This window comes from Equus asinus, chromosome 5, assembly GCF_041296235.1.
Source record: "Equus asinus isolate D_3611 breed Donkey chromosome 5, EquAss-T2T_v2, whole genome shotgun sequence".
Taxonomy (NCBI): Eukaryota; Metazoa; Chordata; class Mammalia; order Perissodactyla; family Equidae; genus Equus; species Equus asinus.
The window spans coordinates 76,432,472-76,455,465 of NC_091794.1; the positions used below are offsets into that span (position 1 = coordinate 76,432,472).

Genomic DNA, 22,994 nt, shown 5'->3' on the forward strand with positions numbered 1-22,994 from the left:
CCAAGGGAAAGACAAATCAATAAAACCTTTCTCTTTAGGTCCAGTGCTTGGAGTGATGGTGAAGGGCAGGACAGCCACAGGGAGATAGTTCTGGATGTATCAGCAGTGATTAGGAACTTGGAACTGTTTCTAATGAGTTGGTCTTGCTGTCTCACCAAGAGTTGGCCTGAGGCCCGATTCTCACTTCTGGTTGGGCCATTTCTGGACCTCTTCTCAGAACTACCTTCAGAATCTTACCCATAGTAGGTGCTTGATAAGTGTTCTGTAGTAGACTCCAAGGTGTACAAAACTTTATACAGACTTATTATATTCGAGTTATTGGTTGAATTGTGCCCCCCTCAAATTCATATGTTGTTGTCCCAACGCCCAGTACCTCAGAATGTGACCTTACTTTGAGACAGGATCTTTACAGGGCCAACAGGTTAATGTGAGGTCCTTAGGGTCAGCCATTATCCAATATGACTCCTGTCTTTAAAAAAAGGGAGGAATTTGGATACAGAGACACTCATTTTTTTTGAGAGAAGATGATGTGAAGAGATATGAAGAAGATAGTGATTTACTAACCAAGGAGAGAGCCTGAAGCAGATGCCTCCCTCAGAGTCTGCAGAAGGAACCATCCCCGCTAACTCCTTGATTTTGGAGTTCTAGTCTCCAGAACTATGAGACACTAACTTTTTGTTGTTTTAGCCACCGAGTTTGTGGTACTTTGTTATGGCAGCCCAAGGAAACTAGAACAATTACGTAATGCTCAAGGCAAACCCAAGAAAGAATGGATGATTACTTGATCCAGTTTCACTGAAGAATCAGGAAACCCAGGTTGAAGGATATGTCCAGGTGAGCTGCATTTCAACCCAAGCCTGCTGACTGCAAGGTGTCCTTCCTCCAGGTTCCCAAGGCTCTCTGGGTGTCTCTATCATCATATTTCAATTCAATGTTTTCATTGCTGGGCACTATGTTGGCAAATATGGGATCTCTGTGTTCTTAGAGCCAGCATAGCGCACGTTTCATAGGAATTACGTGTTAATTTTCAAAGAAGGAATAAGTGCATAAGGGAATGAATGAGTACAGGTAGGAGAGTGAATGAGTGAGTCTTGATTAAAATTCATGTTGCAAGTGACAGATACAATCTTGAGCTAATGTAAGACAAAGGATAACAAAGAAGGCTGAGGACCCAAGAGTGGCTCACAGAGCCCAAGGGCAGGGGACAGCCAGAACATGGAACGGGCAGATCCAGGGACTGGAGAGCTACCAGGACTGAGTCTCTCATTCTTTCTCCCTGTACATGCATGCATTCATTCTCTCAACAAACATTTATGGAGGCTCTACCTTGTACCAGACACACTTCTAGAATGTGATGATACAGCCATGAATAAAAAGGCAACAGTCCCTTTTCTTGTGAAGCTGGGACCCTGTGGTGGAGAAGAGCAGTTCTGAATTTCTGGAGTTGGGACATTATCATTCTACCACACGTCATGTCTGAGTGTCCCTGTGAATACCATTCTGAGAATCTGATTGTAATATCATGGCCAAGGTGTCCACCTGCTACAATCAACTGTGGCTGGGCTTGAATAGGGCTTTCAGGGGTCCACCCTTTGTGAGGGAAGAGATCTCAAGGCAGGTAAGCTGGGCAGATATCAAAATGTTTCTACTACAGTGAACGAAAAAATACATGAATGCGTAGATAAGCAAATGGATTTACTCAATCATTTCTTTACATGTGTGATGAGTATTTACTTTGGGTCAATTACCGTCCTCACTGCTGTAGATTCAACAGTGAACAACTCAAGTCCCTGCTTCCATGGAGCTTATTTTCTAGCTGGAGTAGGGGTGGGGCAGACAATCCTGCCCTTAACTGAGAAGTGTCCTGCTTGAATTACTTCCGAAGGCCTCTCTGTCCTCCCAGGTCATGTCCAACACCAGGGCTGCCCTTCTTCTTTGATCCAGTGTGGGAACTGACCAGTGGGAGCGTCTTATCATCCAAGCTATGTTACCTGGTCCTCTAGGATCCCTTCATACTGGCCCAGCAGAAGCCTGGGGACCCTGGTTCAGCACAGTAGCATGCCTCCTTTCTGTTTGCTTGGTGCCCAAGCCAGTCAGCTTCCTGGAAACCCTGCCCTTGGGCACTGTCACTAGTTCCCATAGGAACCTCAAGGAGCTAAACTGTGTTCTGACCGTCCATTCTCCTCTCTGGGCCATTGTGGAGCCCACTGGTCTGTCAGCCCTCTAGTCAACAGCTGAGGCGGCCATCTATCCCTTAGCAGGTCTGGCAAGAGCCAGTCGAGACTCTTGAAGAGTAGATGATGTCCATGGTGGCAGTGGCAGTAACCATGTAGTCAAATACCTGTGTCCATATGGGCTCCAGGCAGGGGCTACTCAGGGCAGACAGTGCTCTCCTGGAGCTGTCCTTACTTGGCTGCTCCTGGGAACTGCAGCCACAGAGGAATTTCTCCCAAGGGGGGCACAAGGAGAACATGTAGATAGGTAATAATGCAGCCACACAGGCCATCACCAGATGTGTGGGCTCTGCTGACAGGGAAGCTACACCCGCGATAGGAGGGAGGACACGGGAAAGATTGGGCTGTTTGGGGCTATTTGGATCCCAAAGTTGTGAGTCCCCTTTCATAGTTCCTACTGGATTTCAACCCTATTTAATGCAGTGAGTTTGTTAAGCCTACAAAATGCTTGTCCTTCACAGGCATTAATATTATTCTAAATTCATGCAAAAGTGTGAGTTAACTGTGGTCTCTGTCTGTGCTAGTCCTCATTCTAGGATTATAATAACTCACTTGAGTAATATCAGTATCATCATCATCCCCAATTTATAGGTGAGGAAACTGAGGCATAGAGCGAGTATTCAAAGTGTGTGGCAGAGCTGGGATGTGAATCTAGGTAACTTGGCAACAGAGCCCATATGCTGAACTGCCCCAAATTGTCACTTGTCATCTGGCCTGAAAGATTAGCTTAAGCTAATCACGTGTGGTGTTCTAATCCCTGACTCTGCCAATAACAGAGGTATTGAATAAATGAAAATCTCAGGCAGTATTATAAGCAAAGAAAAACTTGGCTGCAATATCTGTCAGGCCAGCAGAAGGTAAGAGGTGATTCAGTACCAGGAGTGTGTTAGTTATGTAAATAGAAATGATCTACTTCCTGGGTCTACCAATCATCTAATGACCATCCGTGTCATGAGAATGTCACTGGAGGAAACTTTAGGGGCTCCTTTGTCAAATCCTAGCTCAGAAATGTGACAACTACATCAACAAAAGGTCACAATTTCCCCAATTCAGGAAATAATCTAGAGTCATCAGTACAAATTGCCTGAACAGACTGGGCTTTGGCTGTCTCTCTGTGGCTGATATAACAATTCCCGTCTTGGCTACTCTGCTAATAATCACCTTTCCTCCTTCTCTGAAAAGAGAGGAAGCCTCAAGTCTCTCCAACACCCTGCCTCCTATGTTCTGCACCCTCTCCCCACAGGGATCAGTGCTAACAGAGCTGGCTGGGGAGGCACGGTCTCTCACTCAACCTGCAGGTTGCTCCTTCCTCTGTCACTTCACACACCTGGGTGAGGCATTCCTATGTGTCAGGCTCTGTGCTGGGTACTGGGGCACAGGAAGGGGGACGACATCTTCAGCCCCAAGGAGCTCACAGTATGGGGGTTTGGGGATGAGAGCTGGGAGGCAAACAGACTCTGTTCAGTGGCACAACTCAAATGTCAGTGCCCCTTACCTGGGGCCATCCTGGAAACCTTCTCACTCATGTGTGCTAGTGACCTGTCAGGGTTTTATGAATGAAATCACCAGTCTGGAAAATTGCTCAGTCTCATGCACATCGAGCTCATTGTCCCCCTACACCTGACATCAACCCTCAGATCAGCAAGCGAGCTCTTTTCCTGTGACATGACACCTTCTTAGATTTCTGATTATCTTCTCCACAGACTGTGAACCCCACAGGGCAGGGACACATAGAGTGACATCTGTGTTCCCAGTTAGGCTCAGGGCCAGGCAGAGGGGTTGGGGTTGAGTGACTGGGGCAAGGAGGCATCTAGAAGCCTTTTCTGTGAGAACAGCTGAGGCTGCTCAGCCTTGAGAGGGAGGAGATTCAGGAAGGAACAGTCATTGTCCTAAAGTGCAGGGCTGTCAGATCAGCCTGCAAATCTACCTAAGGAAGGTGTGTCTGGCAGACGAGAGAACACCGGCACAGGCTTCCTGTGAAGGAGTGAGCTTCCCGGACTATGATGAGGAGCAGAGACCTGAGAGGTAAGCTGGCTTTTCCCAGGGGCCACATGCTCATCATACAACACGGCTTTGTCAGATGGACGTGCTGACCAGGCTCTCAGAGCTCCGGCCCCCTCGACCCTCCCCAATCCCATCCCACTCCTTCCTACCTCCTGGCTGTGCCCGTATAGCCAGTGGGAGGGAGGGCACGGGAACTCCTGGAAGGCTTTGAGCAGCCACTGTCTGCGCAGGTAGAGCTGGGCAGCCTTGAGCAGCAGCAGAACCAGGCCGAGCAGGGAGGCCACTTGCAGGAGCCCAGAAACACTGCCCAGGGGTCTGGGGGGGCTCAGCCCAGAGACACTCATGGTGCAGAGGCTTCCGGAGTGCTGACTTGCCTGACTGTTGCAACCTCCCCTGTGCATCCTAGAGCAAGTCAGTCAGGAGACAATTGGCACGCCCACTCGTGGGGAGGGTGAAGGGTGAGGGCAGAGCTTAGACCTGGGCCACCGTTGTTGATTAACTATGGAGGATCCACCTTGGGAAACAGTGGGAGAAAATCTTTCTCAGCTGACGGTGATAATGGCCCAGTACATATCAAACTTCCACTCATCAGTTTCCTACCCAAACTTTCAATGTGCACCTACTATGTGCCAGGCAGGATGCTAGGTGCTGGGACATAACTGCAAGCAAAACAGACATGAACCCTGGATTTGAGGAATTCACTCTCCAGTTTACAAATGGCCAGTAGGTGAGGTAGGTTTATTTATTATCCCCATTTGAGAGAAGAAAACTAGTTAGAGAGGCAAAGTGATGGGGCCATGGTAAAACAGTTAGGCAGAGCCCCAGCTTGGACTAGAACAATTCTCCATTGGACTCTGAAGTGGCCTGTCTCGGCTGACTCTGCAGTTTTCTCAGGGGTTTGTCCCACTCTACTCTTCAGTGGTGATGCAGGGTGAATGTGCCAGTGAATAGAGCACTGGCCTTGGACTCCGGAGGCTCAGCCCCAGGTTAGGGTTAATACATGGAAGCCAGTAACTTACACTTTCTGAGCCTCAGTTTCTCCTTTTCTAAGGGGGGATAATAATCCCATTCCTAAGTACATCCTAGGAGTGCCCATTTGCTTAGTCATTCATTCACTCAGCAAATATTTCTTGAGCACACAGTCTAGGTAAAGGCAGAAAACTAACTGAGAACAATAAAATATGCAAGACCTATACTGGAGGAAAGAATAGTGAACTGAGGCCACCCAGGGAAGGAGAAGACTAAAAACAACAATGGGGTCTTGAAGGATATATAGGAGTTCATTAATTGCAGACACTTAGAGAGAGAGATGAGAACTGAAAAAGTCATGGAGATCATATGCAAAACAGGAAGGGATGGGGACAAGTTAATCTTCAAGTCTCTCACCCTCATGTTTTTCATGATTATCTCCTTCAAGGTCACATCTAAGGCCCATAATTCACAAAGTAAAACACAATATATTTCAGGAAGAATTCCTTAAAGGCAGCCTTTCAAGGAGATGTTTCCTCCTGACCTGTTTCCTTACCTATGTTACGTCTTACTCCCAACACCCTATTCCTTTTCACTACCTCGTGACAGGTTATTCATCACACAACCCGTGGGGCCTGAGTTCTCTTCTTTCTTCCCTAAACCCTAGGCTCCTGTTCAAAACCCAGCCCATGTAATTACCTACATCCCTTCAGGCCAATCTTCCCCTAGTTCTGTGATACTTTCCATCTCCCTCTATTTCTGCCTCTGGGACTCTTGGGTCCTGACCCTTTCCCTTACTTGGCTCAGCACCAAGGACTTTTCACCAACACCACCTGGGGCAGTAGTGGAGAGGGCTTTGGAATCAGGGAGCCTGGCTCTGAATTCTGGTTGTAACTCTTTCTTTCCCTCCCTGAGCCCTCAGTTTCTTCTGTATAGTTGGGCTCATAATGCTTGGTAATCGCTAACATTCAGAGAGCACTTGCTATGTTCGGGGCACTGAGCAAAGAACTTTGTGTTTTCTCCCACAACAACCCTACACAACAGATTTTTTTTTTAAATCCCCAATTCTTGATGAGGAAACTGAGGCACAAAGAGGTTCACTACTTGCTCATGGTTACCCTGTTGGTAAGAGGTGGAGCCAGGATTGCACCCCAGGCATTCTGACTCCAGAGACTTTACTGTTAACCATTTATGTAGAGAGAAGCTTATTGGGTTGAGCCTCCAGTCCATACATGGCAGCCCTTGAATTTTCCACAGGGCATTTCCTGTTTTCTCCAGTGTTTCCAAGCAGCAGGAGAGTGTTTCAGGTTATCAGCTCCACATATTGGCCTAAATGTGAGCCTCACTATCCAGATCTGTTGTGAGAAAGTGTCGGGTTAAACATGTGGCTAGATGTGTCAGTCATCGAAAATGATGTTTCCAGAGGATTTTTAATGATATGAGGAAATCTTATAACGAAGTGATCAAAGCAGAATGTACAACTGTGTGTAGAGTATGAGCTGAACTCTTAGAAAGTTGTGCTGGCTGTGGTCAACAGTTATTAACCAGTAAGTATGTTTCCCATCCATTTGCTGTCCATACACCCAAACCAAGGGCTCCTTGCAGGTAGTAACTAGGCCTTCTGTGTCCTTATGCTCCCACAGCATGGAACACATGACTGTGCCTACTGATGGTGCCAAGAAATCCTTACTGATATGATGACTGAAGGAAGGAGGGAATGAGGAAGACTTTGGACTGGTTAGATCACCATCTTCAACACAGCAGGGTCAGTTTTGGTGCCACATTTTAAAAGGAAATTAATGTTCTTATTCCTGGATGGTTCCTCATTCTGTTTATAGGCAACAGAAAGGCAAAGGAGGGGGACAGTCAATCTCGAAGGCAGCGGCGTGAAGCAATTACTCCTGTGGGTAGGTAGTTCCTGTTTTCTTGGTTTGGTAAAGTTGGGTTTGATGCTGATGCAATTTATGATGTTGTGTTTACTTTTAATCTCTATGTGGATGGCATCTCCCAGGTAGAAGCTTTTTCTTTTCTTTAAAAGAGCTTTACTTGGGTATAATTTATATACCATAGAATTGATCCATTTACCATCAATAGGTTTTGGTATATTACGTTTTATAATTTTTTAGTTAATAAAATATATATAACATAAAATTTGCCACTTTTGGGGTGACGTCAGTGTCATGCTGGAGTGAAGTCTCCCAGGACTCTCTCCCCTCCAAATTACAACCAAAAGGAGCAACCGCATTCCAACAAAAAAAAAAAATCCTAATACCACAGAAATCGTCAGAGATCCACAGCAGCCAAACAACGGAGGACGGAGAGGCTGAAGCCCCCCTCATTGGAGCTGGAATGGGGTAAGAGAGAACTTCGCTCCCTGCCTTAGAGACTGGGATCGCTGCTGTGGGTGAGGGAAGGAATGGGGGAGGGGCCGCCATCTCGGCTGAAGGCAGAGGGCTCAGAACGTGCTGCTTTCGACCCCTATCTAGTGGTGACAGCCTGTAACCGCAACCAAATAATAGCATTATGCGTAAAAACCATTCCTCCACCATCCAGCAATTTATAAAATCCCAGACCAGAAGGAAAACAATAAAAGCACAGAAGTATGTCCTGATGACTTGGAAATAGGTAAAGTAAGTGACAATGAATTCAGAATAGCTATCATCAAAAAACTCAATGAGGTAAAGGGAAATATAGAGACATGAGTCAACGACTTCTGGAGTTACTTCACAAAAGAGATTGAAACTATAAAGAAGAACCAATCAGAAATACTAGAGATGAAAAATACAATGGATCAGATAAAACAGAATATGGATTCCCTTACTGCCTGTGTAGACACCATAGAGGAGCAAATTAGCATAATCAAAGATAGACATGTTGAATGGCTCCAGACAGAGGATGAAACAGAACTAAGAATTAAAAAAACTGATTAAAATCTCTGAGAAATAGCCGACTCAATGAGAAAATGCAACTTAAGTATCATCGGTATTCCTGAGGGAGTGGAAAAGGAAAATGGAGCAGAACGTGTGCTCAATGAAATAATAGCAGAGAACTCCCCAAATCTAGGGATTGAGAGAGAAAAGTGTGTGGAGGAAGCTTTCAGATCTCCTAGATTTGTAAATGTAAGACATAGATTTGTACTGCAAGACATAGAGTAGTAAAAATGGCAAAAATGAATGACAAAGAAAGAAACTCAGGGCAACAAGGCAGAAGAAAATAACCTACAAAGGAACCCCTATCAGACTTTCAGCAGATTTCTCTCCAGAAACCTTATAAGCTAGGAGAGATTGGAATGACATATTCAAAACTTTAAAGGATAAAAATCTTCAGCCAAGTATACTCTAGTCAGCAAAAATATCCTTCAGATATGAGAGAGAAATTAAATCTTTTCCAGACAAACAAAAGCTAAGGGACTTTGTAGCCACAACCCCCCCCTTCAAGAAATCCTCAAGAAGGCCCTCATACCTGAAAAAAGAAATAAAGGGAGAAAGGGGTCAGAAAACACAGAGTAGGGAGACAAATGGGTAGAATCAGAATAGGATAGCAAATATTTAACTATAGCATTAGGATAAATGGAAGGAAATCACCAAACCAAAAACAATCCTATCACTCTAACCACAAACTCACAACACAAGTTGGAATAAGAGATGAAAATAATAATTTAGGAGGGGAGGAGGAAAGGGACTGAATCAGTTTAGGTTAAGAAAGTAAGAGATCACAAGAAAATGGACTATGTTATGCACAAGATTCTGAATACAAACTTCAGGGTAGCCACTAAACTAAAAAACAGAACAGAGACACAAAACATAAATAAGGGGAAATCTAAGGAACTCAGCATAAGAAATTGCAGAAGTCAATGGATAGGCTAAAACACACAGGATGAGAAACAAAGGAAACGCCAGAAAACCAGAAAACGAGTGATAGAATTACAGCATTAAGCTCTCATGCATCAATAGTCACCCTCAATGTCAATGGATTGAACTCTCCAATAAAAAGACACAGAGTGGCAAGATGGGTTAAAGAACAAGATCCAACAATTTGTTGCCTCCAGAAAACACACCTCAGCTCCAAGGACAAACACAGGCTCAGAGTGAAGGGGTGGAAGACAATACTCCAAGCTAATAGCAAACAAAAGAGAGCAGGTGTCGCAATACTTATATCAGACAAAACAGATTTCAAGATAAGGCAGGTAAAGAGAGACATAGAGGGCCAACATATAACGATCAAAAGGACACCTCATCAAGAAGAAATAACACTTACAAATATCTATGCACCCAACACAGGAGCACCAAAGTTCACAAAACAACTATTAACAAAGCTAAAAGAGGATATCGAAAAAAACACAATAATAGTAGGGGACCTCAATACCCCACTTACATCAATGGACAGATCATTCAGACAGAAAACCAACAAGGAAACAGTGGAGCTGAAGAAAAAGCTAAGACAGTTTGACTTAATAGACATATTTAGAACTCTTCATCCCAAAACAGCAGAATACACATTCTTCTCAAGCATACATGGAAGATTCTCAAGGATAGACCATATGTTGGCAATCAAGGAAAACTTCTACAAATTTAAAAAAATTGAAACAATAACAAGTATCTTCTCTGATCATAATGCTATAAAGCTAGAAGTTAATTACAAGAAAAAAGCTGAGAAAGGCACAAAGATGTGGAGACTAAATAATATGCTATTGAACAAGCAATGGATCATTGAGGAAATTAAAGGAGAAATAAAAGAATACCTGGAGACAAATGAAAACAATAATATGCCATACCAACTCACATGGGATACAGCAAAAGCTGTATTAAGAGGAAAATTCATTGCAATACAGACACATCTTAACAAACAAGAAAAATCCCAAATAAGCAATCTTAAACTACACCTAACTGAATTAGAGACAGAAGAACAAACAAAGCCCAAAGTCAGCAGAAGGAGAGAAATCATAAAAATCAGGGCAGAAATAAATGCTATTGAAACAAAAAGGCAGTAGAAAGGCTCAATAAAACAAAGAGCTCGTTCTTTGAGAAGAAAAATAAAATTGACAACCCCCTAGCCAGACTTACAAAGAAAAAAAGGGAGAAAGCTGAAATAAACAGAATCAGACATGAAAGAGGATAAATAACAACAGACTCCGCAGAAATACAATGGATTATAAGAGAATATTACGAAAAACTATATGCCAACAAAATGGATAACCTAGAGGAAATTGATAAATTTTTGGATTCCTACAATCTCCCAAAGGTCACTCAAGAAGAAGCAGACAATTTGAACAGACCAATCACAAAGAAAGAGATTGAAACAGCAATCAAAAACATCCCAAAGAATAAAACCCCAGGACCAGATGGCTTTCCTGGGGAATTCTACCAAACTTTCAGAGAGGATTTAATATCTATCCTTTTCAAGGTATTCCAACAACTTAGAGAGGATGGAACACTTCCTAAAATATTCTACAAGGCCAACATCATGCTGATACCAAAGCCTGACAAGGACAGCACGAAAAAGGAGAACTACTGGCCAATATCGCTGATGAACATAGATGCAAAAATTCTCAACAAAATTTGGGCAACCCAAATTCAGCATTTCATCAAAAGGATCATACATCATGATCAAGTGGGATTCATACCAGGGACACAGGGATGGTTCAACATCCGCAAATCAATCAACATGATACACCACATCGACAAATTGAGGAATAAAAAACACATGATCATCTCAACAGGTGTAGATAAAGCATTTGACAAGATCCAACAGACGTTTATGATAAAAACTCTGAACAAAATGGGCATAGAAGGGAACTACCTCAACCTAATAAAGGCCATATGTGACAAACCCACAGCCAACATCATACTTAATGGGCAAAAACTGAGTCCCATTCCCCAGAAAACAGGAATGAGGCAAGGATGCCCTCTATCACCACTCTTACTTAACATAGTACTGGAGGTTTTGGTCAGAGAAATTAGGCAAGAAAAAGGAATAAAAGGAATCCAAATAGGGAGGGAAGAAGTGAAACTCTCGCCGTTTGCAGATGACACGATCTTATATATAGAAAACCCCAAAGAATCCATTGGAAACCTTTTAGAAATAATGAACAACTATGGCAAAGTTGCAAGGTATAAAATCAATTTACATAAATCAGTAGCATTTCTATACTCTAATAACGAACTAACAGAAAAAGAACTCAGGAACACAATACCATTCACAATCACAACAAAAAGAGTAAAATACCTGGGGGTAAATTTAACTAAGGAAGTGAAAGACCTATACAACGAAAATTACAAGGCTTTTCTGAAAGAAATGGATGACGACATAAAGAGATGGAAAGACATTCCATGTACATGGATTGGAAGAATAAACATAGTTAAAATGTCCATTCTACCTAAAGCAATCTACAGATTCAATGCTATCCCAATCAAAATCCCAATGACAGTCTTTACAGAAATAGAACAAAGAATCCTAAAATTCATATGGGGCAACAAAAGACCCCAAATTGCTAAAGCAATCCTGAGAAAAAAGAACAAAGCTGGAGGCATCACAATCCCTGACTTCAAAACATACTACAAAGCTACAGTAATCAAAACAGCATGGTACTGGTACAAAAACAGGTGCACGGAACAATAGGAAAGAATTGAAAGCCCAGAAATAAAACCACACATCTATGGACAGCTAATCTTTGACAAAGGAGCTGAGAGCATACAATGGAGAAAAGAAAGTCTTTTCAACAAATGGTGCTGGGAAAACTGGAAAGCCACATGTAAAAGAATGAAAATTGACCATTCTTTTTCACCATTCACCAAAATAAACTCAAAATGGATCAAAGACCTAAAAGTGAGACCTGAAACCATAAGGCTTCTGGAAGAAAATGTAGACAGTACACTCTTTGACGTCAGTATTAAAAGGATCTTTTTGGACACCATGTCTTCTCAGAGAAGGGAAACAATAGAAAGAATAAACAAATGGGACTTCATCAGACTAAAGAGCTTCTTCAAGGCAAATGAAAACAGGATTGAAACAAAAAAAGAACCCACTAACTGGGAAAAAATATTTGTAAGTCATACATCCGATAAAGGGTTAATCTCCATAATATGTAAAGAACTCACACAACTCAATAACAAAAATATCAAACAACCCGGTCAAAAAGTGGGCTGGAGAAATGAACAGACATTTCTCCAAAGAAGATATACGGATGGCCAATAAGCACATGAAAAGATGTTCATCATCGCTGATCATCAGGGAAATGCAAGTCAAAATTATACTAAGAGATCACCTTACACCCATTAGAATGACAAAAATAACCAAAACAAAAAGTAACAAATGTTGGAGAGGTTGTGGAGAAAAAGGAACCCTCATCCACTGCTGGTGGGAATGCAAACTGGTGCAGCCACTATGGAAAACAGTATGGAGATTCCTCAAAAAATTAAAAAGAGAACTACCATACGATCCAGCTATCCCACTACTGGGTGTCTATCCAAAGAGCTTGAAGTCAGCAATTCCAAAAGTCCCATGCACCCCAATGTTCACTGCAGCATTATTTACAATCTCCAAGATGTGGAAGCAACCTATGTGCCCATCAACAGATCATTGGATAAAGAAGATGTGGTATATATGTTCAATGGAATACTACTCAGCCATAAAAGAGAACAAAATCGTCCCATTTGCCACAACATGGATGGACCTTGAGGGAATTATGTTAAGTGAAATAAGCCAGTTAGAGAAGGACAATCTCTGTATGACTCCACTCATATGAGGAATTAAAAAATGTAGACAAAGAGAACAGATTAGTGGCTACCAGGGGAAAGGTGGGGTGGGGGTTGGGCACAAAGGGTGAAGGGTTGCACCTACAACATGAGTGACAAACATTAATGTACAACTGAAATTTCACAAGATTGTAACCTATCATTAACTCAATAAAAAAAATCAATAAATAAACTTCCTTTATTGTGTTGTGGAAAGTCACCCATTGGGTATTTTATTGGTTACTACAGCTAGCGTAAACTCAACTAATGTATTTATTTATTTATTTTTGCTGAGCAAGACTCGCGCTGAGCTAACATGTGTGCCAATCTTCCTCTATTTTGTATATAAGTTGCCACCACAGTATGACTGCTAACGAGTGGTATAGGTCTACACCTAGGAACTGAACCCCAGGCCACCAAAGTGGACCATGCCACACTTAATCACTAGGCCATGAGGCCGGCTCCCATTTATTTTTAATTGTTTGCATCCCCTCTAAAATACAAATTTCAAGTGGTCAGTCCTTGTCTGTCTATTCATTGCTGCATCCTCAGGGCCTAGAACAGCATTTGGTGCACAGGAGTGGTCAATAAATACACATGAGTGAAGAATAAGTGTAGACTGAATTATGTCTCCTAAAGCGGGAGTGAGCTAGACCAAGCCGCACAGCCTCTTACCAAACCCCAGCTGAGACTGACATCATGAGTCTTGCATCAGAGCTGCAATGTCTACTTTTTCAGAACATAAATAACTGTTCTTTGGCTGCACATAATAGCTGGGGCCAAAGGTTAGCTTGTGGTCATGGTTCGTTTGTTCATCCGTCCATCGATGAACTCATTTATTCATTAACCAAATATGTGTTGGGTGCCTACCAAGGCATGGGTACACAGGGTTATGGGGTCAACCTGTGGCTACAGTTGGGGCCAATCTATAGTTAGATTTAGTTAGGCAGACATAGCTCTGTATTCCACAAATAAGTGTTACTAGTCTCAATTTAGAAAGAGAAAGAGGGGCCAGCCCAGGGGCACAGCAGTTAAGTTTGCATGTTCCGCTTCGGCGACCTGGGGTTCACTTGTTCGGATCCTGGGTGTGGACATGGCACCGCTTGGCACGCCACGCTGTGGTAGGCGTCCCACATATAAAGTAGAGGAAGATGGGCATGGATGTTAGCTCAGGGCCAGTCTTCCGCAGCGAAAAGAGGATTGGCAGCAGTTAGCTCAGGGCTAATATTCCTCAAAAAAAAAAAAAAAAAAGAAAGAGAGCATGGGTGATTCAGTACAGCAAGTTTCTAGCTAGGAGGTACATTTAGAGCACTCTTCAGGAATGGAGGCCTTTCCTGGTGACTAGCATACTAATTCATAGAACAATGGGTTGGGGTAGTGGGAAGAAGTAAGGAAAAAATTGGTGTCCTTATTAGATATTTTAGAGAAGATTGCCAGGGAAGCTGTAGTGCTCCATTTGGAGGGTGATATTCACATTGTCTTCTATTTGAATTTGCAGGGCTGAAGACTTCATCGTCAAGACCTCTCAAGATTGGAGAGAGAGAACTGTGGACCCTTTCCTTCAGCTCTTGCCAGTGTTCTTAGGGAGACTCTGGTTCCTGGAGTGTTGAATAAATATGCATTCTGATTTCATCAAATGTCACTGATGTCCCTACTTTAAGCAGCCTCAAGTGCCAGAAGAAGTAGGCTTATAACATCTTAGATTATTTTGTTCATTTCTGGGCATCAGGCTTTAAGGGGGATGTTGTCAAACTCATTTGAGTTCAGAAGAGACAAATAAGAAAAGTGTTGGATATGAGGATGATGATATGTGAGGAAAGCAGCAAGAACTAGAGGTCTGGATTCCCATTCAAGAGGGATAAGATGGGGCTGCTTGAAACACTAGCCAGAAACTTGGCCAGAAGTTCAGTGTTGAATGGTCAATGAGACCTGAGAGAACGTGTAGTTCAGGCCTCCTTCTTGAGGAGAAAAAGAGAGTCAGGATTTGGAGAAATAATTCAAAATGTAAATATTAAGTCCAAATACCAGAAGTAGAATTGTAAAATGAGAGATAAAACAGAGAGGCAAGAGCCTAAATTGGTCCCAGATTGGAGTAGGAACAGAAGAATAGTTCCAAGATGATTGCCATGGACACCATCTAGTCTCCACATCTTGACTCTGTGGTGGTGGCTATTAGTGCAAGACCACATCTGACTTGCTAAAACTATAGAGCTGAAACACTGAGGACTTGGAAAGTCTTGATGACTGTCTCTAACTACTTAAAGAGTTGCCAGGGCTCCAGAGTTCTGGGTCTGCTACTCATAACTGAGAGACCTTGAGTGTGCCACCTGATCTCACTGAACTTCCCTTTCCTCATCTGGAAATGGAGCATAATAATAATAATAAATATACACATTACAAAGGGGTGGTACAGACCCAATTATGTAACAGTGGTACATGGACTCTGAAAATTATAAATTGTTGAAGAAGTTTTGAGTTGTACCAATGGTTGAAAGTTATAAGAAGGAAGATTTTGATTCAGTATTCTGAAACTTTTTGTCAGTGATAACTGCCTACAGATGGAATGCCTGAACTAATGGGCATCTCTGTTGCTAGCCGCAGCCATTTGCTAAAGTTCTTAAGGATATTAAGGTAGAGGAAGGGATTTAAACTGGGTCCAGGCATGGGCTCATAGAGTCCACTCATGCCGTGAAATCACAGACAAACTCCGTCGGTGCTTGGAGTACCTGAGTATTTCTGGAGATCCACAATTTTCTTTAGATTTGTAAAAAGGTCAATGATTCACAAAAGGTAAAGAATAAAAACATGATAACTTCATGTAATTAAAACTCTGTTTGGTGTATTATCCTTTACAAAAAAAACTTTTAGGATTAGTGCTTAAGAAAATGATCACCATTTTTTGCTTCTGTGCTATCTCTGAGTTCAGGGGACGAAAAGAGAGAGTCATAGTATTTTCTCCAGGCCTATGTGACTCCTTCAAGATGCTTGCCCACCCCATCCATTCCTGGCTTAGGACTGAATATTTATAAATTTACCTCGATGGCCTGCTTTATGATGGCTCTTGATTACTAAACTCTAAGTGCTATGACACCCTTCATGCTCAGCACTATCCCTGATACTGTTTCTATTTTAAAGGACCTGTCCCAGACGATGCTTAAATGATAGGCCGTTTGTGGCAGAGATGATTCAGTGTCTAATCAACATTCTTTCTGGACTCCTACAGAAATAGAACTCTTAGCTGAGCACACAGTTGCTAGCTAAAGACCACCTCTCCTGGTCTCCCTCTTAGCTACAGGAGGGACTAGGCTTTGTAAGTAGTTTTTTTGTAAGAGCTGTGAGCAGAAGTGATGTGTACAACTTGCAGCTAACATCTCAAAAGCAAAGGGGCGTGCCTTCCCACTCCCTTTTATTTCTTCCCACTGGCTTGAAGGTAGATGTGGTGGCAGGAGTTAGCAGCTTAGATCACTAATTGGAAGTCATGTGTTGAGGATGGAGAACAACAAGCCAGAAGGAGCCTGGAGGCCTGATGACCTTGTGGAGCAAACTGCTCTGCTAGCTCTGGACCACCTACTTGTTCAATACTTTTGAACAAGAGAGAAAGACACTGTTATCTTGTTTAAGCTCCTCTGTTTGGGGATCTTTTTGTTGCAGTAGGCTGTTAGTGATGTGACCCGTGCTTTCTGCTCATTTCCTCTCCATCTAGATAGTCAACATCAGTTTGTTTTTTAAAGATTTTATTCTTTTCCTTTTTCTTCCCAAAGCCCCCCAGTACATAGCTGTATATTCTTCGTTGTGGGTCCTTCTAGTTGTGGCACGTGGGACGCCGCCTCAGCGTGGTTTGATGAGTAGTGCCATGTCCGCGCCCAGGATTCGAACCAATGAAACACTGGGCTGCCTGCAGCAGAGCACACAAACCGAACCACTCCACCAGCCCCCAACATCAGTTTGTTTTTACTTGACAGGGACAACAAACTTCCACCACTTGTTTCAGGGTGATTTAACCTGTCCAGCTATTTGCCATAACTTTGCTGCTAGGAGGGACATGAGAAAAAGCCAGGGTAGCTTTCATCATGATCTTTCAGATATAAACTTGTATGTCAGCTTCTTAAAGATGATTTTCCAGTCAACCCAATTTAAAGTACGTTTCCCTGGACTACACTCCAGCTCAGCCCACTCATTTCCTTCACGGCACTTAGGACAACGTGTAATTATCTGTTTCTCATCCATCTTCCACTTTAGAGCGCGAGCCCCATGAGGGCAGGGGCCGTGTCTGTTGATCCACTGATTCCCTAGTGCTTGTCACAGTATCTGACAGGGAGTAGCATTTAAACATCAAATGAGTGAGGAATCTGGAAATCACTTTAAAATTCCTGTTCAGGCTTCACAAGAGTTGTTAGGACCAAGAAAATGTGTAGAATAGCTAGATAATATTCAAAATGAAGGCTTTCTTAGCCAAGACTCAAAACCCAGAAACCATAAAGAAAAGTTTATATATCTTACTTCATGAAAATGTAGACGTTCCATATGGTAACAAGCACCATAAATACAGTTTTAAAAAAGTAGAAATTTTTTTACTGTTTAGTGGGAGAAAATTACAAAGAAAAGTTACAATCAGGGATTATTATCCACAATATGTAAAGAACTCATCAATAAGGAAAAGAAATGACTCCACAGTAAAATAAACACAGATGACGTACAAATAAGAGAACAAAACAAAGATAAACACAGAGGACTAAGTGTGTTCTTAAACCTACAAATAACCATCCCATAGGAAAATAGTTAAATAAATTATAGTACAACCATATTACAGAATATCATGAAGCCATGATTAGGAATGAGATGTATTTTTATTAAGTGACAAAAGCAAGAAAAATATAGATATGAGCCCATCTATAAGAGTACATAAATACATATGTACATATGAATGTACAGGAAAAAGTCTGAAAGAACGCACACCAAGCTATTCTGCTTTAGGAAAAGCAATAGGTTCGTCAGGATGGGGAGATGTGGGCCATGAGAAGTGGGATTTTTACTGTTTACTCTACATACTTTTCTAGTGTTGGAAATCCCTTACCGTGAGCATACCTTCACCTGTTTTGTAATTCTAAAAACGATATTAAAAAGACAACGGAAAATATATGTAATTCACCTAGCAAAATTCTTGTATCTAGCATTAATAGTAGCCAGAATCAAACAGAAAATGTTTTAAAAATCTCCCAAAGTCATACTGAAATAGATCTAGGTGAAAATGTGTGTCACCTAGAAATGTTTTTGGATAATGTAAAGCTCCACAGAGACCCCATCCCACTCCCTAGCCCTCCCACCACACTTTGATTCCTCTCCATTTCCTTGGATCATTAGCCGTAATTTACTTTAAAACAAAATATTTATAATCATTGTACCCTGGGCTCTAACATTAGGGGAGTTTCTCAGGTGCAAGTGGACCCCATGCTTGGGCTTGAGGATAATCTGGGCAAGAAGACAAGAGGCCTGGTGGGGTCTAGAGTCACCTTGAAGTGGAGCAGAATCAAAGCAGTGGCTACCTTCAACTCAGCCATGGCAAAATGCTGCTCAGTGCAGTCCCTGAAAACACTGGGGGAAAGAAAGAGTTAGTTGAAGAAATGCTGCTTCTTCTGACTCTTTAATAAGATACTAGACAACAAGTCTGAAGTTCACAGTAAAGCAACAGTTTCACAGTAAATGCCACAGAAACTTCTGGGCTTTGGACTCATTGTTCCCTACAGGAATGGGAACTGGGAGGCTCCAACATGACGCCCTCCCTAAACAAGGTGACACTTGGCGTTGCTCATAGAATTGTGTCTCCTTGTGTCCCCTGTGAGAATACAACGTAAAACATCATGACTATAGTTGATAACACTGTATTCTATAATTGAAATTTGCTAAGAAAGTAGAACTTAAATGTTCTCACACACACACAGAAAAATAAATATATGAGTTGAAGGATGTGTTAATTAACTAGATGGGGAAGAATCCTTTCACAACATATGTGTACATCAAATCACCATGATGTACACTTTAAATATCTTACAATTTTATATGTCAATTATACCTCAATATAGGTGAAATTAAAAGGAAAAGAATTATTTCTCCTGCATTGGGGGTGGACTGCATTGAGCCTATGAGCAACAGCTTGCATCCCGGGATGGCTTTCAGAGGCACGGCTGTACAGGATGTGATAGAGAAGGGTGTTGTCTTTTGTGAAACTAACTGGCCTTTTCAGAGGCTCAAATAGGCACCAAGATCCACCTCACAATCAGGTGAGAAGATACGGTTCCATAAGTGAAATTATAGAGCTGAGGGGCTAGAAGGAGAAAGCTGTTCCCAAGTAAACGTTTTTGTGTATTTTCAACAATTTCATATTGTCCACATCTTGGTCCAGCTGAGAATGGTAAGGAGGAGTGGGGGTGTCTCTGATCAGAATTCTTCCAAGAGAACTTCAGAAAGTTAAAGACCTGAGATGAGAGGGCAACCCCACCACCATCCCCAAAACACCATTAACACATTTCTTAAGCTACTACTTAGCACTGATGAAGAGAAATATACTGTAAGCCATATATGTAATTTCCAATGTTCTGGTAGCCATATTTTAAAAAGGTGAAAATTAATTTTAATAATAGAATTTACTTAACAGAAAATATCATTATTCAATATGTACTCAATATAAATAATTATTAAGGAAATATTTCACATTTTTTCACACCTTTCACGCATTTTTTTCTCATCTTCAAAATTCAGTGTATATTTCACATTTCTAGCACATCTCGGTTCCAACTAGCCATGTTTCAAGTGCTCAGTAGCCTTGTGTGGCTAATGGCTACCACACTGCACAGAGCAACTCTAGACCTGCAGACCTTGTCTGACCTCCCTGTGGACTAGTCTGCTACCCAGGCTAAGTAAAGGGAAAGCAGAAATACAATGGCCAGTGGAATTATTTTTACTTTGGAGGTAAGAGTGCACTTAGAAGTGAAACCAAAATGACTATGTGATCAGTTGTTACTGAGACACACGGTCCAACTTCCCATTGGAAGTGGACCCACAAGTAACAGATCTTAAGCCCTAGCAGCTTGAGTAAAAGGAAGTGTCTGTACGTGTTGTGAGTATTTAAAGTTTCAAGAACACTGAATCAAGGCACTCAGGTATGCTACACACAACTTCTTTTAGCCTTTTGAGATCCTCTCTCCTCTCTTTTCCACTATGTTCTGAGCTCCAAGAAGCTGACCCACATGGTTTCCTGTTTGGTTTGTCCAATAAAATACATTGATAGGCGATCTGGAGGGAGGGCGAGAGAGCAGTTGGCTTATTTATTCCTTGGGCTCCTCCCTACCAGGCTGCCTCAGGTTGGCTGCAGGCTGTACTGAAGCCACACTCCCGTCTGATGGCCTTTCCCAGTAGCAGTCTCTCTCCTGTGTCCCATTGTCCAACTTGTGTGTGCCATCATTTCCTGACAGAATCCTGGTTGTTACATCCAGCAAAGGGAGTTTGTATTGCCTGAATTACCAAGAGTCTACACTCTTGCACATATCTAGGTCAATGCTTGGGTAGAGCTTACTAAATAAATAAGCTATATCCACTCTTGTACAGACTGTGGCGATTTAGAGCAGATTATGTGGCATTATGGCAATCTGTTCATTCAAAGCAAAGATAAAGTATGAATAAGGGAAGAGGACAGTTTTCCTTTGGTGGAAAAGTTTCACATTTTTGGTTTTTGTGTTTAATTCTGTTTGGTTTGTGTCATTTGCCACTTCCATGTATAACTAACAAAAAGTGACTCACACAGCATTAGTTCTTTGATGTGTTTACATGGAAGATAGTCATACATTTTGGTTTTCACAGACGGCAGGGCTGCAGCGAAGACCACAAATACTGACAACCATATTATTCCTGAAAAAGTAAGGAAATAAAGAAATTGCAGGAGAAGAAGCACATTGTGGGCTGCAGTTATATGGCTCTTCAGTAAGACTTTTCTTGAAGGGAAAGAGATAGCTCCTGGCAGCGCCCTGTGTGCTGTAGCTGATGCCAGCAGTGAAGGACTCATGGGAAGATGAGACTTGGCAGCACCTTAGTATTCAAAGCAATGATCTATTTAATACATGATTCTATCTTAAGGAGCTATTGGTATTATGTCAAGATGATAACCAGGCTTACCTTTTCTGCTACTTGTGGATATTACTTATATATCTATGAATGTACTATAATGTACTGGAATGTACTGGAGACAGTTTGGGTGCATAAGAACACAACCGTAATTCCATCATGCAGATCCAATGACAATTTTCTGTTGGTGCTGGGGAATTTGTGCAAATATCCATGTAGTTTGCATATTTAAAAAAAGAGGAGAGAGAATTTGAGGATTTTTGTTTATCAGAAATAATTCTGGTAAATTAATTTTGGATATGTCAACAAAGCTACAATAAGTGACAGACGGTGTTTGCCAGAAGCAATCCTGTCAGCTTGTTTCCAAGGGCAAGAGTCAATAGAACACTGACACAGATGACTGAAGTCTGTCTCACGTGACCCCTCTGCTTCCCAGTGAAGAACACTGGGCTCTGGGTGCAGGACCTCTGTGCAAGTTCTAGCTCTTCTCATCTGCACATTCGTATCCCCCAGTGGGTTTTGGCTACACCAAAAGTATTTGAAAGTAGTTTGTAAATTGCCAAGCACTCCGTAGTATCTGCTCAGATCGTCTTCCAAGGGGAAAAGAAATGACAGAATTTGTTTGAAGGCTGTCTGTAAACTATTACATGCTGCATACTTATAAGAGTGATATTATTATGATGATGAAGCCAATGACCCTCCTTGGGTCTTCTAGATAAACACAATGGTGCTCATCCCCCATGAAGTCTCACCTGGGTCTCAAACTCAGCCAAACAAGAATTAACTGAGAAACAATGTCCCACAAGGGAAGAAATCCTGGGCTGGGATTCTGGCGACATGGGTTCTGGGCATAGCTTTGCTGCAAATGGTTTTGTGCCTTTGGGAAAGTCTCTGAAACCCATGTATGATCAAGATGTAACCCACTGAACTCTTAATAGATGCCCAACCCTAAGACAGCTGTCCTTGGGATTGTCTTTTTACTCCTCCAAGGGTTGAGAAACCTACTGGTCTTCGTCACTGTGGTCCCCAGGATCCCATGGTTTCTAGAAATCGCTTAGGAAAAGAATGCAAAGACCTGCAGGCAAGGAGCATCCATCTGGGAAGTTAATGAGCTTGCTGAGTTCTCTGGAAATGGATGGACTGGAGGGGCCAATCAGAGTGACTCCTTGAAGCACATTGTGGTATATGACATCTCACCCAGGTGGTCCCAGTGAGGAAAAAGGAGGGACAAAGGAGGACAAAGGGAACTCAGACTCCATATCCAGTTTGTAAATACTGACATATTTTTTTCTATTTGATATTTGCTCCTGGTAAGTATCATATTTAGGTTAAAGCTATTTTGCCAATTCATTTATGTAATAGAATGTTAAAATGAGACTCTTTCTGCCTCAGATCAGCTGAAGTCCTAGAAGAAGGGGAACAAAACAGGTGCCAAATATCCTCATTATAAATGAGGGTGCTAAATTAATGGTAAAGGATTTGCTAACAAGATTTCTGAAAGCTACTTTTTCTTTAAATTATTATTATTATTTTATTGAGGTCATAATAGTTTGTAATATTGTGAAATTTCAGTTGTGCATTATTATTTGTCAGTCACTGTGTATATGTGCCCCTTTACCCTGTTTGCCCACCTCTCCACCCCCTTCCCCTCTGGAAACCACTAATCTGTTCTCTTTGTCCATATATTTGTTTATCTTCCACATATGACTGAAATCATACAGTGTTTATCTTTCTCTGTCTGGCTTATTTTGCTTAACACAATACCCTCAAGTTCCATCCATTTTGTTGCAAATGGAACAATTTTTATCTTTTTTATGGCTGAGTAGTATTACATTCTGTATATATATACCACATCTTCTTTGTCCATTCATCAGTAGATGGGCACTTGGGTCACTTCCATGTCTTGGCTATTGTGAATAATGCTCCAATGAACACAGGA

At 41.9% G+C, this 22,994-nt stretch overlaps 1 protein-coding gene and 1 long non-coding RNA gene across 4 annotated transcripts in view; one reads left to right on the top strand and one right to left on the bottom strand.

Moving 5' to 3' along the window:
• The window catches only part of LOC106833867 (cytochrome P450 4A6-like), a 20,185-nt gene extending 15,507 nt beyond the window's left edge, over positions 1–4,678 (bottom strand). For 2 of the 3 annotated variants that reach the window (XR_006527884.2, XM_044770736.2), the window contains exon 1: positions 4,388–4,658. Coding sequence is in view for 2 of the 3 variants with exons in the window: in XM_044770736.2 (XP_044626671.2) it covers positions 4,388–4,639 (252 nt within the window). In the remaining variant the exon portion in view is untranslated. Of the gene's footprint in view, positions 1–4,387 lie in introns of all 3 variants that reach the window. The other variant, XM_014845237.3, reaches the window with a different exon arrangement.
• Positions 2–14,577, top strand: LOC139045316 (uncharacterized). The gene is made up of 3 exons (XR_011503410.1): positions 2–4,259; positions 7,046–7,114; positions 14,439–14,577. It is a non-coding gene; the product is annotated as an uncharacterized lncRNA (long non-coding RNA).
• Positions 14,578–22,994: the final 8,417 nt, after the last annotated feature.